General features: G+C 40.2%; 1 protein-coding gene across 2 annotated transcripts in view; it reads right to left on the bottom strand.

Moving 5' to 3' along the window:
- Positions 1 to 891: 891 nt before the first annotated feature.
- The window catches only part of Ptpdc1 (protein tyrosine phosphatase domain containing 1), a 69,214-nt gene continuing 52,589 nt past the window's right edge, over positions 892 to 17,516 (bottom strand). For both annotated transcript variants that reach the window (XM_047526890.1, XM_047526889.1), the window contains 7 exons: positions 15,427 to 15,507; positions 15,107 to 15,225; positions 13,984 to 14,121; positions 11,024 to 12,285; positions 8,066 to 8,251; positions 5,627 to 5,737; positions 892 to 2,923 (listed from right to left, as the gene is read on the bottom strand). In XM_047526890.1, coding sequence (XP_047382846.1) covers positions 2,804 to 2,923; positions 5,627 to 5,737; positions 8,066 to 8,251; positions 11,024 to 12,285; positions 13,984 to 14,121; positions 15,107 to 15,225; positions 15,427 to 15,507 — 2,017 coding nt within the window. In that variant the 3' untranslated portion in view covers positions 892 to 2,803. The remainder of the gene's footprint in view (positions 2,924 to 5,626; positions 5,738 to 8,065; positions 8,252 to 11,023; positions 12,286 to 13,983; positions 14,122 to 15,106; positions 15,226 to 15,426; positions 15,508 to 17,516) is intronic.

The following is a 17,516-nucleotide window of genomic DNA, read 5'->3' as shown; positions in this document are numbered from 1 at the left end:
GGAAAAACCAAGTGCCAAGAAATCACTTTCTCTAAATGTCATATGCTACAGACCATCACATTTCAGAAACAGTTGGCTAAGCATTTTCCCCAGAACAGAAGATGTGTGCAATTTCCACCCGAGTTATGGATAATAGGTGCTCTCTAATCTAGTGCTGAAAGGGACTCTGAGGTCTTTGTGGGCGCTCCAGGCTGGGCAGCTCCTCCTGGTTAAGTCCTATCATCGGCAAGGCTGGGGTTGTGGCTCAGTGGTAGAGCACTTGCCTAGCATGTGTGAGGCATTGGGTTCGATCCTCAGCATCACATATAAATAAACAAAAGGTCCATCAACAACTAAAAAATATTTAAAAAAAAGTCCTATACGCAGGCAGCACCAGTAGGAAGGAGGGTGTAGTGGGGAGAGTTCATGAGACATGGTGTCTTTCATCATATAAATATGAATAATGCCTTATCAAAGTGTATCAAGAGAATGGAGGTAATTCATGTGGTTGGCCTAGGGTAGCAAGTTCTTAATGTGTGTGTGCTCTCAACCTTCTGATTTCTGTTAAGCTGAATTTTGCAACATTAAAACTCCCAGTATGTGAGGTTTTGTTCCTGTGGGCTGTGAAGAACTCCTCATCTATTCAAATATAGGAAGGCAGGAATCTTGTTGGCCTAGAGATTTTCCTCAACCATTTCTTTTAGAATTCACCCTCCCTCCTTGGTCATTGTGAACCAACTGAAGGACAGAGTTGGGACTAACTCGAGTTTGGCTAGCTGACTGCTCAGGCTACAACTCAATCTGCCCATCAGGATAATCTAAGGGCACAACATTGTCTTTACTGTTAGGGTGTGCACGAGCCAAGGAGTGTGTCAAGGTGAAGAAGTACAAGACGAGGTCATGGGTTTTTCTTTTCACTTTTATTCAAATAAATACAACACTTGTACATAGCCAGATCATCTCCTGTAAGGCTAGTGACCTGGATTTTCATATGTGCAGTGCTATGGTCAAAACATGACTATTCTATAATTTGAAACAAGTATTTTGGACACACAGGCAATTAGCTGGATTTTTTGGTCAAAACAAGAAAGAAAAAAAAAGCTGATAAAAAGCGCTGCGGTGTCACTTGCCCACTTGAGGTTGATGGAGGTGAGGACAAGCATTTTTCTTTTTTTTGGTAAAAATTTTTTTTATAATGTACTTTGGATAAAATGCAATTGTTTCCTCTTCTTCTTTCCAAGGGTAGGCACTTGAAAAATTAGACATTTCAGGAGTGGGAAAGCCAGTTTGGCAATGACTGTTGGATTTGATTTCCTAAGAAAATTCAGTGGAAGAAGACTGTAGTTAGCCTTTGCCATTAGAGTTAGTGAGACTGGTAATGACATATTGTCTGATGTGCTAGACCCATAATTCAGAAATGAAGAAGCTGGAGAAATTTCATTCGTTTTAAATTAGTCTTGCTTCCCCTGAAATTCCATCTTGAAAATTAAGTAGTAGCTTCTTTAGTTTGAAATTGGTCTGATTAATGTGACTTTTACTGAAAAAGTTAGTATCCTTTCTGTGCTTTGGCCTTTGCTACTCCACATATTAATTTAATTTAAATAAAAGTTATGGCTTCAAGTGCTGATTGATAGTTTGGCCTATAAGAAACAAGTTTAGGCAGTCACCCTTTCTTATCTGAAGCCAGTTAGGGTGAATGCAACCTGGGGTCAAATTTAATTTCAAAATTATAATTCTCATAGCAAAAAAGCAGCCAAAGCCAGAGGTCTGAGATAAGTGGGCCTGTGGAACTCCACACGCCATTTGGGAGTGTGGTCCTGTGCTGGGCCATTGTCTGTGCGGATGGGGTATTAGCCCAAGCAGGCCGGCAGGCCCTGGCCACTCTGGCTCTCAGTCGCCTTTGCAGAGTGGCTGTGGCGCCTGGAGAGAGCAGGGCTGGCCTGGAGCCCTGCCCCAGCACAGCTGTGCTTTCTGTGGAGTCCCTGGGAGGACAAAGGCAAGTCCTGCTCCTTAGCAACTTCCCACACTGCCCACTCGGACCCCACTTCCTCTGAAGGATGTGATTTGGCGCAGCAGCAACTCCGGGGAGTAGGAATAAGGCCTGGTGTGTTGCTCCTGCCTCCTGTGACGGCCAAGCCTGGGGAGGTCATCTGGGAGCCTGACAAAGGGCAAGCCCACTTTCTACAAGTAAAAATTCACAGTCAATTCACAGTCTATCCACTAAAGTAAAACTACATCGCTTTGAAAAATAATACACTTTGAAACTCTGACACATTTATAAAAAGAAAACCAAGAAATTTCAAACAAAGTTTTAAAAAGTTCTTTTAAAATGTATTAATAGCCTTCTTAGTAACAAATATAAAACAGTTTAAGACACTTGGTGACTTTCTTAGGTCGTGTCCAGGGGGATGCACACACCGTGAAGTTTTACTACTAAAACTATCTATTTGGTAAAGTCTCTAGGAAAAGTTCTACCAAGAAAATAAATGTTTTGGGGAGAAGAGTTACCTTCTTCCAAAATGTCAAAAAGAATTAAGGATGTAAACACACATACTTAAAAGGTTAATACAACAATATTAATTCAGTCAAATAAATAAAAAAAAAGTGGCACCAACTTTATGGCAATTTTTTCAAGACTAACACATAGCTCAAGGATATTTTAAAATAAATAACTGCTCCAAATAAGAATAATCATTCTCAGCACAAGCCAACAGCTTTCAAAATAAAGTGCTATGAGAAAAAGTAGCTCCACAAACTTCAGCTTATTCACATGTGAACAGAAATGCCATCTTGATCATTATTCATCACAAGGAGAAATTCAGCTTCACAAGAGGCCTGGCTTGGGACTATCCTTTGCCATTTTTCTTTTTTCTTCCAGAATGTGCTTAAATATTTTCTTCAGGGTGTTGTAAACTATTGGTCCATTTTCAGAATCAAAATTAACCTGGTGGCAAAGAAAATTTCTATTCAGCCACTATAACATAAAGAATTTTAACTAGTTGCTATTTGGAGAGAAAAATGGGAGTAGAAAAATATTAAGACTATATAAACAACATTATATATAGCTTTAAAAAAATACATATAATAAATTTCACACATTTTAATTGACAGGCTACTTTAGAACTATTTGCTAATTGTGTCAGTACCAAACTTATGAGTGAAAACTCAAAATTTAAATCTAGTGCCTGCATATTTTATATAATCGCATACACCAAAATCATGAAGAAAGTCACCAGTGAGTGTGAACTGCATTTTTAATTTAAAAGCTAATCACTGATGTTGTAAGAAAGTCTCCTGTATTCAACAAAGCACATCAGTGGTAAGTGTGGAGCTAAGAGGCCCTACAGTCACTCTGGACTAGAGTCAGGGTGACCCTAGCAGCTATGTATCCCCATCTCATAATTTCTCTGGGTTTCAATTTTCTCCTCTACAAAATAGAGACCACAATACCCAATGACTTAGAATTTTTGTGAGAATAAATGAAATGTAATACCTATGGGCATCTAGTACATGTTTTGTCCACATAAAAACCTTAGAGAAAGTTAGTTCTTTCTCTTTGCTGGGAAGGAACCATGTAAACATTCTTGGCTTCCTTGCCCGGATTTGGGCATATTGCCATATTTTGGGTTAAGACAAAACTCAGAGATGAGGACGTAGAAGTGATGGAAGGGCTGAGAACTAGAGCAAGCCCCTGCACCATTCCCAAGCTAATGTGTGATTCACTGACTGAGAGAGAATCAGGATCTCAGGCTCACAGATTCTCTCATTTTGGAATCACTTCTCAGATAGATTCTACAACTGCAGAGGATCGAGATTTTACCCTACCTGCCTGCCAGTCAGGGACATGGGCAGAAGAAATGAAGTTCCTGGGTCAGAGACAAACAGCTCTACTCCTGGTGGTACGTGCTTTGCACTCTTGTGGGTTTTTCTTAGCCTCCGAGCCCATAGGGGCAACTCAAGGACCCAGATAGAGTCTGAACAGCAGAGACTTTTGTGTCACATATGAGGAGCCCCAATTCATTCATTCACTGTTTCTTTCTTCCTTTCTTTTTACAGACTGCATTTTGATCCACTGTACACAAATGGGGTACAACATTTTCATCTATGGTTGTACACGATGTAGATTCACTCCACTCACGTACTCATACATGAACATAGGGTAATGATGTATGTCTCAGTCAACTATCTTTCCTTCCCCACCTCCTCCCGCCCCATTTTCCTCTACACAGTCCAAAGTTCTGAGGAGCCCCAATTCTAGGAAATATCTCTGCCTTTATTTCGCAGTCCTGGAAATCGAACCAAGGGCTTCATGTCTACTAGGCAAGTGCTTTACCACTGAGCTATACCCCTCGCCACAAAATCCCAATATTTTATAAGGGAGCTGCAAGCCAACCTGCCAGTCTCTGCACTGGAGGGAAACACTGTCTCATCACATGGGAAGGCAGAAGAAAGTGTCTTCTGCCCTTCAAGGAGAGCTGTCAGTGCCTAGATCATCGGACTACGCATGGATGCAGAGACCCATGGTTGGATATCTTCTCACTTATAGACAGATTCTGAACAACTGATACATCTAACTCTTCATTGGTATTCCCTTAAAAGGCCAAAAGAATTCCTCCTGCTTTCTGAGAGGCCAAAACTAATGATTTTTCTCGTATGTCCAATTTATAGATTTTATCTAAACCACTATCCTATTTGCAAAAAATCCTTACTAACACTAGTAACAGTTTAACTTGTTGACTTTCTTAAATACCAAACTACAACCCTCTTCCCATGGATGAGTAGTTCCTCAGGCTACTGAAATGTATATACAGATATAAAGGACCACGTGAGTTGCAGAAAACAGATTGAAAGGATGTTGAGTGCTTAAGGTCATAAAATCCAGAGGAGGCACAAGGGAGCCTGTAACAAGGATATCACTTTGGAAAGAGCTGAAGGGAAGAAGACTGGACAAATATTAACAATGAAGACTCTTCACAATGTATGAATGAGCACAAATACTAAGTGCTATTATCATCCATGCTTACCATAGATGTGACCATTCAAAAGCTGAGCTTTTTGTTTAATGACATATTCATATCACGTGTGACAGATAACAAACTAGGTGAAAGGGTGAGGGTGATATTCTCTCTTGGCATGAACCTGGCTTCTCTCTTCAGCCAGGAAATACTGCTGCAAGCCAAAAGGATGTGCACAGAAAGGAGATATTTTTTTTACTCTTTGCTTAGGATCTGCCAACCAGGACACAGTACCAAATCAGCTATGTTGATGTTTAATGCTCAATAGATGGTTTCTTGTTTAAGCCCAAGGTAGAACTGGCTCAACAAGAAAACATTCTCTGACTCCTACAAGGCACATGATTTAAAAATACTTAATGCCCAATTGTTTCTCCTTTCTTCTATATAAAAGCTCTTTGTTCCAACGATCTCTTTCAAAAAAGCCCTAGTTCAGCTTTTCCTAATATCACTGGAAACTTTTAATTTTTTTGGCTCCAACTCTGCAACTATTCACAGGAATGCCAAAGACATTTCCATTACGGGGAAACACAGCTAAATATTTTATTTTAGAGGAGGAAGGTGACCTCTGGATTTCTGATTTACAAAGATGCTGCTGATTTGCTGTGGAAAGGGGTAGGAAGAGTTGGACCCACCTTAGTGAAAGCCTTAATGGCGTGGGCAAGGCAAGCTTCCTCCACCTCCACGGGAAGTGTCTGCAGATTCACTATGCAATGCAACACACAAAGGATGGTCTGGTGCTGTCCCTGTTGTGCAGAAATTGAAAACAAAAACTCGTTTGAAAAATGCCTCCAACAAGAGAATTGCGAGTTCAAAGCCAGTCTCACCAGCTCAGAGAGGCTCTGAGCAACTTAGTGAGACCCTGTCTCTAAGATATAAAAAAGGGACAAGGGATGTAGTTCAGTGTTTGAGCACTCTGAGCTCAATCTCTGGTACCAAAAAAGAAAAAGAAAAAGAAAAATGTCTCCATAAATCATAAAATGAGAAATTGTGACCCAACAATCAATGATGTGACCCAACAATCAATGAAATGATGTGACCCAACAATCAATCTCAAATGCTGAAGTACCTACCAAGACCTCTACCAAGTATTTACCAAGTATTTACTGTTAGGTATTAATAAAATCTGAAAACCTTTCAGGATACAGTATCAAAGGTAGTTACCTACTGCAAAAAAGTACAACTGAATCTGAAGATCAGTGCAAAAACCAAATGTTTCTCCTGCAGTGTACTGAATAGATTTTCCCCTTCTTACTGTTTCTGAATGTAATCATTTCAGTTTGGCTAGTAGATGTTGACACATCATGGTGATCTGTGCACTAATCTGTTGGGCACCAGGCAAGTACCTGTGTGCCCAGCCTGCTGTAGATGCTTCAGGGAGAGGTTGGCAGATGCAGAAAGGGAGAGACCAGTCCCCTTAAGCAATACCTAGAGAGGCAGCCCAGCCTGAGGAGGTAAGACCTGATAAGGATGGGTCTATTGACTTGACTGCTGGGGACTGCCCACCTCAACAAAGGAGATGCTCCATCACCTTGAACGGTATATATCCAAGACGTAACCCACAATTTCAACTTCTAGAAATTTAAGAGCAAAATATGAAATACAGAAAGACCTGCAAACAGAAATTATCATTACAATGATACTTATGAAAGTAAAGAACCTGAAAGAATGTAAATGTTCTGTACATATGGGCTGGGGTAAATTATGATAAAATGGGTGTGACCGTTTGATGTGACAGAGCTTGTGTGGGTTTGTGCCAAGGAGATCTGAGTTTGAATCCTGCTGTGACACATGCCAGGATCCTTGAGCAAGTTGCTTCACCTTGCCTTGTCTGTAAGAGGGGTCCTCTATCTCCAAGCACTATCCAGATGAACAGAAGAGCCATGGAAATGACTTCCTGAGGGGCTTGGCCTGTAGCTGCCCCACAAGTTAATTTCCTTCCTATCTCCCTCTCCTGTTTTATCTCTGAAATTTAACTGCTGAAAAAAAAAAAAAATACCCTAAGAAAAGGACTCCAGATACAGGAAAAATCTTTTCTTAAAAGATGTGCACTGCATGACTGTGTGTTGTCTCTGTGTGCACGCATGTTTGTGAGGGTACGTCTGTGTGTGTGTAGTCACAGATTTTTAGTGGAGATTTGGAAACAAGGAGAGATTTTAAAAACAATGAGACGTTGCACTATACTAAGTAACTCAAGGTTGTTATGTGACAACACTGTTTCCTAAAACAAAAAACCTATTTTTAACAGAAATTTTAGTATCTCTGTATTGTTTAAAATACTGAATTGTATGAAAGCATTGTAAATGAAAGTAAGTTTCTCTTCCTCCCTAGATCCATTTTCCCTAGTATTATTCCCTGAAGTCACCTACCATAACTATTTTTTTTCATTCTACATTTTATAATATATAAATTATATATAGTATGTGTATATATATGGCACCATCCCTTTTAAAAACTACAAGGCAGTGTATATTCCAACCTACCTCATAGTTTTCACATGTACATGTTCATACTACCTAAGTTGAAACATATTCAGCAGTGAAAAAGGGGTTCATGACATATCCCTATGTTAGAACTCCACCCCCACTGCAGTCAATATTTATGAGAAGCTTATACTACTTGTATAAATAACATGGATTTATAAAATATACTTTTGAGCAAAAATGAAATATAAAATTATATGCTAAAATAATTTTTATTAAAATAAAATATATTGACAAGATTAAAAGATTTGAAAATATTTGATATGACTCTTCTAGGATTATGGAAAGTTTTTAATTTTTTGTATTTTCTAAATGTTTATGCTGTGGATTAATTTCTCTCTCTCTCTCTCTCTATCTCTTTGCAATGCTGGAGCTGGAACCCAGGACCTTGCACACACTAGGCAAGCATTGAGCTACTTTCTCAGTACCTCAGTACCTTCAATTTCTTCTCTTACCTTGGAACAACTAATAAACTAGACCTAGATATGAGATTGTACATGAGTTCGCCTTTTGTAATGCATTTTTTAAGTGTGTGAAACTTGTCTTGAGGGCCTAAGTCACGTTCATGAGCTGGCCCAACAGTTACTTCACCTTCTCTAATAAGAACAGGGCTTCGGCAGCATCTGCTTGTCTGTCAACCAGCATGTCCACATCCTCTTTGGTGATTACAGGCTCCTTTAGTTGCTCCACCCAAGACCACATCAAACCACACAGGATGAAAGGATCTCTCTCACCACATATTCTTTCCCAAGCTCCATCTCGGGAATTCAGTTCTTTCTAAAAAGGAAGAGAAAGAGAAATACAGACAGACACAGAGACAAGGCGGAGAGGCGTATGGGCTGACGCTGGATGCATGGCTGCTCAGCAGAGGGAAGGCTCAGGCTCTGGGGTGCAGGCTGGTATCACCCCAGCCCCGACGCGTCCAGGTCAAGGCACTGAGCTAACTCAGGGAACTTCTCCAAGCCTCAGTCTCCCTCTGCAGAGGTCACGCTCTGACTCATAAGGCGCTGGTGCTGACCACACAGGCAGTTCAGGAAGAGGGAGTCTTCCTTTCAGATGAACAAAACAGAAGTACTGATTGCAATGAAGCAGAATGATAGATGTAAAAGTAAAAATAGGGGGATATTTATAAATTAACCTGGGATCTCAGGCAAAGCTTTTGATTAAAACTTCAGAATGCATTAAAAAGAAAAAAAAGAAGAAAAAAGGGGAATGCAAATTGGTTAGGTATGGTATATGTATTTCTTTCAAATGACTTTTTAGAATTCTATGTAAAATTTATCGAATAACAAGCCATGCATCCTGGAACTTTCTAGGGTGAAAATAACTAGGAAGCCCTGCTAATACTCCAAACACCTGGAGCAACTTGAGCATGAGATTTTAAAACTTGACCTCACAGAGGGCTAGGTAAAAGTTAAATAGAATTTTAACTAATTTCTGATGGGGATCAGATTTACGTTTTAGTAAATTGAATGTAGTTGTGCAGTAATGGTAAGTGTTAATAACTGCGGCCCACTCACCCATCTGATGTTTGCAGTACACTGATTGTGGGACATAAACTGTAACACTTGACTTATTCTAACTTTCACTGCAATTCCAGAGGGAGGCTGCTCACAGATATGAATGAGAGATGAAAAAACTCACCCGGGAGCTCCAAAGCTGGAAAATGGCAAAGGAGGTGTTCCACCTAGTGTGCCTTATTCCAGCTGTGTCTGCTGTGCCACAGAGCCCTCCAGCACGAGGTTTTCTTTATTATCTTATAAACCGACCAATGATTTAGTTGTCTGCATTCCTTCCCATCCCACAGATCATGTATATAACAGAAGCTTTTGGTTCAGCTTTACGTAGCTTATGAGAAGACAAGCTGGACAGAACTGATGCTACTCAAAAGCCTTCTCAGTGAAATGATCACGTTAACAACCTCCCGGAGACTTTCCCGGGGATGGGGGGGAAGACATAGGATATAATGGAAAATATTAAACATGTGAGCTGCGCTCATCATCGCTGGTCTGTTCTCAAGCCATGTGACCTTGAGCAAGTCACTTAACCTCTATGACCCTTAATTTCCTCAACTGGGATACTGAATTCATAAGATTAACAAGGAATCTATAAATAATATCATTCGCCTCAAAGGATTTCTGTAAAAATCACATGAATTAAGATAAAGGGCCTATTATAGGCACAGGCAGCAGTATACTATTCAAATAATGTTTGTTTTCTTTTTTCCAGAATTTAATTTTTAAAAATTACTGAAAGACATAAAATAAAATCTAAAAAGAAAAATGGAGGAGGGGAACTATCTCAAAGGTTTATGTTCACCTCCAGAAAATGCTTTTGGTACATGCTACTTGTTGAAATAGTCTGTCCCAAACCAAGTCTGGGCCATCAGTACAGGTACAGCTCACATACGCACTTGGCTGAAGGCCATGTGGGGCTGACCCAAGGGTGGGGGCACCACATTCTTTATCTAAAACAGAAGACTCTCTTGCTTGTTAACTCTTGACACAGTAACACACAGGAAATACTTACTGACTGAATGAAAGATTTTTTCAGTTTGCAGTATAAAATAAAGAAAATTCATCTTGGAAGAAAATAATACATTTAACTATTAGGCAAAATACTGTAATTCAGATGGATTTTTATCAAAATTCCCTCCTCCCCTCATACAGATTCAAACTTAATTTTCATGCCTCTACATTTGAAGAGATACTAGAACTCTTAGAAATGTAAATGCCTTCTTTAATTAATAGTATAATATGAAGAGTAACTACTAAAGTAGATTACAGGCTGATAAGTTGAGATCCACTGATCAGTCCTCAGGTCAGCTGCATGTCGGGGCAGTCTGCCTGTTTCTGATAACTGGGTTTATAATGCCTATCTTTTCCCTGGACCAGGTGCTTGAATCAGTTAGGGCAACGAGAGTGCAGCCAACTTAACACTGTCTTTCTAGTGAAAATATAACACAAAGGGGGATTAAAATTTAAAATTTCACATTGTAATTTAAATAAAAATCAAGAAATGGACCTCAAAATCCTCCTTTCAGATAAAACTAACAGCACCATGGTGGTCTGTGGTCATTCCTATTTGCTCTCCTGAATGCTGACAGTGGCCTCACTGGAAGGGGATCAGCAAGTCTGAAGGAGAGGTGACCACACAGGCAGGCCTCACTCAACACTGGTGCCAATGAGATTTGCGAAATTATTTATGTCTGTCTATCTGTCTCAAGGTCGGTGGTTCTGTGTGGTTCTGTGCTAGGCTCAGGTTAGAGATAGTCTGATTCAATTCCTAATGCCATCTTTTGAAAGCTGGTTGCCCCCACAAACCCAGCGAGAACTAAGCAGGGTCTTAAGTACTTTCAGGCACACAGAGATTTAAATGAAACCACACAACTACTCTGCCACTTTTATCACATCAGATCTGAGAAACCTAAAGTTCAAAAGTTAAGTGTGATGTAAACACATTTTTATAACAAATAAGTCTGCAATAATGCATCATATTTTTGCTCTGACTTATTTCCTGAACATATATAATTAAATGAAATTCAAATACCTGCCACATCTCTACCTTCCTTTTCACTTCCTCCTTTTCTACAAACTCGTTTAAATTTGCCAGGGCTTTGGCTGCAAGTATTCTCCTCGCTTCAACGCTCAATTCAGATGGCAAGTCAGAATGCGGCAACGCTTCAGATAGGCATTTGCTGTTCTGGGTTTCATGTCCAACCAAGCACTGAGTCTTGGGACTGAAGCCACAGCCTGGAGGAGGGCTGCAGCAAGTCCTGCCTTCCTCCTCCACAGAGCCTCGGCCCCGACCACCGTGCGGTTCAGGATGACAGTGGGTCGCCTGCTGATGAGAAGGGTTTACATCCTTGTGGACATTGGCACAGCTGGGTGTAACTGGTTCCCCAGGGTTGTATGAACCTGAAATACCCACAGAGAAGGTTCTACTTCGTTGTACTTCCTTTGGAATGTCTCTCCTACAGAAAAGTGGTGATTCATCATCCTTGGGTCCTTCCAAACCTCCACACTTCGAGTGACTCCAGAAAGAAAATGTGTTGCGAACCAGTGCCTCCTTTTGCAACTCGAGTTCTGGAGATGGTGGGACGTAACAATGTCTGACGGGCTTCTGCTGCTGGAGGTTATGGCCCAGCGAGTCCTGGGCAGGCACAGTCCATGGAGTCTCCCCTTGCTCCAGGAGAACTTCCGCCCTCTTCAAGTCTGAGTCACTGTAGCTGAGTCGCCTTTTCAGATGGCTCAGCGGCTGAAGGCACTCGACATTCCGCCTCTTCCAAAGGGGGTCAAACTCTTGCTCGTTGGAAAGAATCACATCCTGATTCTCAAACTCTGCCACCACTGCAGCAGGATTAAATGGGTCTGATGCCACACTGCTGTGCCTCAGTAACTCTTTATCCAGTCGCACCGTGACCATCTCAGACACAGTCTTTTCGATTTCAGCAGATAGTCCAGGTCCTTCCAACATGTCCTTCATCACCACTGGCCTGTTTTCAGCCAAGTCCAGCAGCAATTTGCAGACCAGGTGGATGATTTTCGGCACATGTTTCAGAAGTCGTGCCTCATAACCATGCAGCAGATGACGCTGTCGAATTAGATACTGAGTTAATGTGACAGCATGTGCTTTGGGATCGCAGCAAGAGAAGATACTGCGGAGAGGAATCAGAAACTGAGTAAATTCTCGTACACATAGCAGTTGTCCTCTGGTTTGTATGGAATTGGGTCGCTTTGCCCGCACAAATATAATTGCTTGGTCAGCAGTCATTCTTGTTGCAAAAACTAAGTAACATGCTATTAAAACACCTAAATAGTGAAAAAAGGAAGATTGTTATTAGAAAAGCTTATAGTTTCATTTGTTGATTTAAAAAAATTTTTTTTAGTTGCAGATGGACATAACACCTTTATTTTATTTGTTTATTTTTTTATGTGGCACTGAGGATCGTACCCAGTGCCTCACACATGCTAAGCAAGTGCTTCATCACTGAGTCACAGCCCCAGTCCATCATTTATTGATTTTATTTATCCTTCTTTGATGATTTAAAACTTGAATACATGTTAAGAAGTCATATAAACACAGGCACATTTGAAGGACAATTACAAGGATAACTTTGTAACTTCGTGTACAGGCATTTATTATTGTGCTTCTCTTATTGAATAAACTTTTATTTACAGATCTGTGTGGTAGTCCCTCCCTTTAAGTTAGTCACCTGCATACCCCAAGGAAGGGCTAGCACAGAGCTGGCAGGTGAGGAGGCATGGAGTGGGAGAGGCATTACTGAGAGAGCTGGAATCTGGTCTACCCATCAGCCTTGTGCCTGGAACTCCAACCTGGAAGAAAACAAGTCTGCTTCTGTTTCCACTCTGAACAGCTCTTGAAAATTTTCGACCGATCCATCCAACCACTTTGGACTTGAACTCCTGCCATCTTTGCCATCAACCACCAGAATGCTCCAGTGGAGTCCTCTCCTTATTTGGACATCTCTTTGGAGATTATTCATATTCACTACCTACTTTTCTTCCTGACAATCCTTCTTGTAGACTCTGTCTATATTAATCTGTATTTTTCCAGACCATGAGATAAGCCAGCCTTACCAGTGTAAATATTAACACCAATTAACATCTAATTAAGACAAGTAACTAGATAATTATCAATCTTTTCAAAAACAATAATTGACTAATAAAGTAAAAGGCAAATCAAAGATACCTATGAAATTCACAAGTTTGTGAACATCTTTTTACACATGAAATCAACCTCTGAAAGCTACATGCTCTCCAGTTTGTAGTAAGGCACAATATGGTTTTCACTAGGACACGGCACATCTTTAGTTCAAGGATAAAGTATCTGCAGAACTATCAAGTGCAATGTCCAGGAACAGCAACATGTCAGCTGGACCCAAAGAGCTATCCATCTTGAGCAGGACAGAGTCCTATCTCTCAGGCTGCTCCTAGGCAGATGGGAAATCCCCTAGCAGCTACCTAGTATCCTGTGGATGGAATTGAGCTGCAGGTGGTTTGGTCAGATTGAGCCATATGACAATGAAGACATTGACCATAAGGCCTTCATTGTTGCCCTCAGACCAGCAGTAAAATGAGAGTCCACTGAATCTTTAAGTAAAATCACTAATTTCTATAGAGAATTCTATGTAAAGAGAAACTCTCTTCACAAACACAACCTTATACCTCTAAAAGCAGAGAGCACATGAGCTTTGAAGTAAGACCGTCAATGGATATAAAGCTACCCCTGGCATTAACTAAATGCAGCAAATTGCTTAAGTTCTCTCAAAGTGCAGTTTTTTTCAGCTTACACTGTTGCTAAAGATTTTAAAAGAGAGCAAATATAAAATGTTTAGAAAGTAGTGGGTGAAACAATGCTTGCTATTTTCATTGTTATTTTGGTTAAGAAAATCTACATTATTAAAAGACATTATGTATAAAAATGTGTTGCTTATTTCTTACATATTTAAATGCCTATAAGACAATAAAACTACCCTGTAGATTTACCTGTTCGGCCAAGCCCTGCATGACAATGAATGGCTACTTTTCCTTCCTGTAATGCAAATGTCATCACCTTCACCATATCTAAGATGGTGGTGAGAGATGCTACACCATAATCTTTCCATCCAAAATTGTAGAAATAAACTAGGCAATGGAAAAGAGAAAGGAAAAACAAAATTAGTATAAAGAAAAAAATACTTGCAAAGACATTTGAAGAAAATGAGTGAATTCACGGAAAGTATGCAGCTATAAGGTACATACATTTCACTAGAGTTATTCCAACCTGGAAGAAAGCAAGTCCCCTTTACATTTCCAGTTAAATCTGTTAACCTCTCTCACATTCTATATTAAGACATTTCTTGCTGACACTCAGCCAGAAAGAATTATGAAAAAGTAGAATTACAAATTAATAAAGTCAATGACCCATGCTAAAGTTACCCCTCTGTGGAGGTAAAGCATTCATTTTTGTTTAAGCACAGAAATGTGTCTAAATGACTGATAAATGACTAAAGGTGGTATATTCAGATTTTTCTACCCGGAATTGAAAAAAAAGGGAAAAAGCAAGACATAAGCATCTTAAAAACAAGCTCAGATTGCATGTTTATCCTGTTCAACCTGGTTTGAATAACATGTGTTGAGGGGATCCTCAAAGTTCCTGTGACTGAGGAGCATCTGGGATTGTCACAAAAATATGCTGGCAGCAGTAAAATGAGGAACACATCCAGCTTCTAATACTAATTGCCATTTCCAAGATGTTGGGCAAGTTATTCTCTAGGCCTCTGTGGCTTCAAGTGTAAAACAGAAATCACAATTGTATTGCACAACTGTGAGGATGGAATGAGGCAAGCGTGTCCAACACACTGCAGGTGTGAGTGAATGGGAGCCTTATCCTGCAGGGTGTCCTCCCAGCATCCCTCTCACAGGAACAGGAAACCCTGTGCTTGGTCAAGTAATCCCAAAGAATGACAGCATCCTTTACGATCAGATTTAGCCCGTCTTCCTTTTCTGTGAGCCCTGCTACATGGCAGTGTTTACTTCTGTCACCTTTTTAACCTCGGAGCTTAGCAGACAAAAGTCTCTGAGTACTGCTCTTGATAACTCAGGGAGAGAAAGGTAGGAAAGAACTTACTGCCAGCTTCCATAAATGCTTCAGGAAGGTACGTGAAGCCACTTTCTTGTTCCAGAGAGTTCCCACAGCTAGCGTGCTCACCGGGACGCTGCAGGTTGATTATTGTTTTTATGCCATGACTTGAAGAAAAAAGAGCAATTAGTCTTACTGTGAGCCGGAGCTTTTTAAAAAACAAATCATCTCTGGCATTAATAAACATTATTAATTGCTCTCCAAACTTTAACTTCTTTTTTTGAAAGAAGCGCTTCAGTGCCTATTTTTAAAACAAAAGCACTTTTCACTTGAAGGCACATGCCATGAGTGAGTGAAGCAGCACTCACCCCAGGAACTGCTCGATGATGTGGTACTTCTCCAGGAGCTCAGAGGACGGGCGAGCCATGGCCAGGATGCTGTCAGTAACCCTGCAGATGGGTGAGGAAATGGTACACAGAGGACAGATGTCAACCTCCAAGGATGGAGAGACGATTCTTTTCCTACAATCTCTAAATTCTCTAAGAACAGTTTTATATAAATCTGGCTTCAAGTTTGCACTACAATTACAGCTCTAAGAACCCTTCAAGCTTCTTAATGTCCCAGAAAAAAATTCAGGACATAAAATACTATGTACTCTGACAAAGTATGTCCAAGCACTCTCAAAAGATTCCAGTGGCATGATGGAGAAACCTCAGCTGGTGGCAAAGGTAACAGTCTTGATTAGCTACCCATGGTTAGTGACTAAATGAGGAGGGCCAGCTAGGAGGTGCTTCTGGTTACTCCAGTAACTGAGGTATTAAACCAAGGTACTAAAAGGGGATAATAATGACTGCTTCACAGGGTTGTTATGAGAATTTGACATGATGTGGATGCAAAGTCTTTAGCATAAATCCTGGCCTATGGTTATAAATAAATGCTGAGGTATTAATTCAGCAAAATTATGGGTTCCAGTCAGTTGGGTTTGGCTTAAATGCTGGCTTTTCTACCATCTAGCTGTGAAGCAAATACATCTCTCTGGAACATCAGTAAAATGGCTTTAAAAATTCACATGAGTTTTATGAAAATGAATGCTAATAATTTGAAAGCACCAAGTGCAGTGCCTGGTTTATAGCTGAATAAATGTTTATGAATGAATGAATGAATGAATGAATGAATGGACAGAATCCTGATAAAAGACTGTCACTCTTGTCAGGTCTGTGGCTTTACTCTGTGGTCTGGCCTGTTCAAATTTATCAGCAGCGTCCTGGTAAAAGATACATGAAGCAGTCTATTGCAAGCTGTGAGTCACATGAATCTCTGAGTCATATGCATCTCTGATGAGTGACAGAGACATTTGATTACCAGAGAGGGACCCAAAAAGATACCTCTCCCTATGGAATGTAAGAATTACCATTGACCCCAGAGGTTTGGGATCCTTCATATTTACTAGTACTTAGTATAAAATGAGGGGAGATGGAATGTGAAGACAGCAGGGGTTAAAAGACTCACATGGTTTAGTTAACAATAAAGCCAAAACCAAACTACTAGAAATTTACTTGGCTGACTGTGCCTCAGGAACAACATTTTGCTTTGTCATACCATTAGCAAGACAGTGTGAGATCTGAATATGGTCTGTGGAGAACAATGATAACACTGGACCCCAGACTATGTCACTACAAGTGTACCTAGCAAATGCAAAAAGAAAATCTACAGGTTGCAAGTTCAGTAAGCTGGTTGTCAAATATCTAATTTAAACATGAATTCTTGATGGATAAAGTCAACTCACGATTAGAATACTTTAAACAGTAAATTCCTCTGAGTGTGTTTCAAATGTGATTTGATTATCTGAATTTCAGATGTCACTCTATCGAAAAAGGTATAACTGACTAGTTTATTGTTACTTCATAAAAGGCAGTATGATTAAGAATGATATTAACTGCATTTATGCATCAGAAACAATGCAAACACTTTAGGCTGCCAACTGAGCTGACAACTTCTGCCACTTTTAATAAGGCAGACTGACAAGTATTTGTGTGAAAGTATGTCCTTTCACACAGAATATAAGAACAATATAAAAGTAAGGCTAAAACTTACCTGTCTGAAACTGAGGAACTACATATGCACCTCATAATTCTCTCAAACTTATAGCTGAATATTTTAATTATTTCTAGCAATTTCTGAAATTTCAGAGTTATCTAATTACCCATTTATTTAAGATATGTTACATGCATCATTTCACTTAATTGAAAAACAAACCCCTATGGTTTTGGCTTAACTGTTTCCATTTTATAGATGAGCCACTGAAGTTGAGCAGGCCAGGATCCGATAGCTGGTCTAGATGCAAAGCCAGAGATGGTGGGTTCCCTAGCTTCAAAGTCCACACCGCCCCTTCAACATTCCCTGCCTGCCGGCTCACATTCCTCCTTCCTTTATCCTGCCCAGCTATGGAAGACCCGCA

The sequence above is a fragment of the Sciurus carolinensis genome, chromosome 15, assembly GCF_902686445.1.
Source record: "Sciurus carolinensis chromosome 15, mSciCar1.2, whole genome shotgun sequence".
In the NCBI taxonomy this organism is placed as follows: domain Eukaryota; kingdom Metazoa; phylum Chordata; class Mammalia; order Rodentia; family Sciuridae; genus Sciurus; species Sciurus carolinensis.
This window is presented reverse-complemented; position numbering and strand designations above follow the sequence as displayed.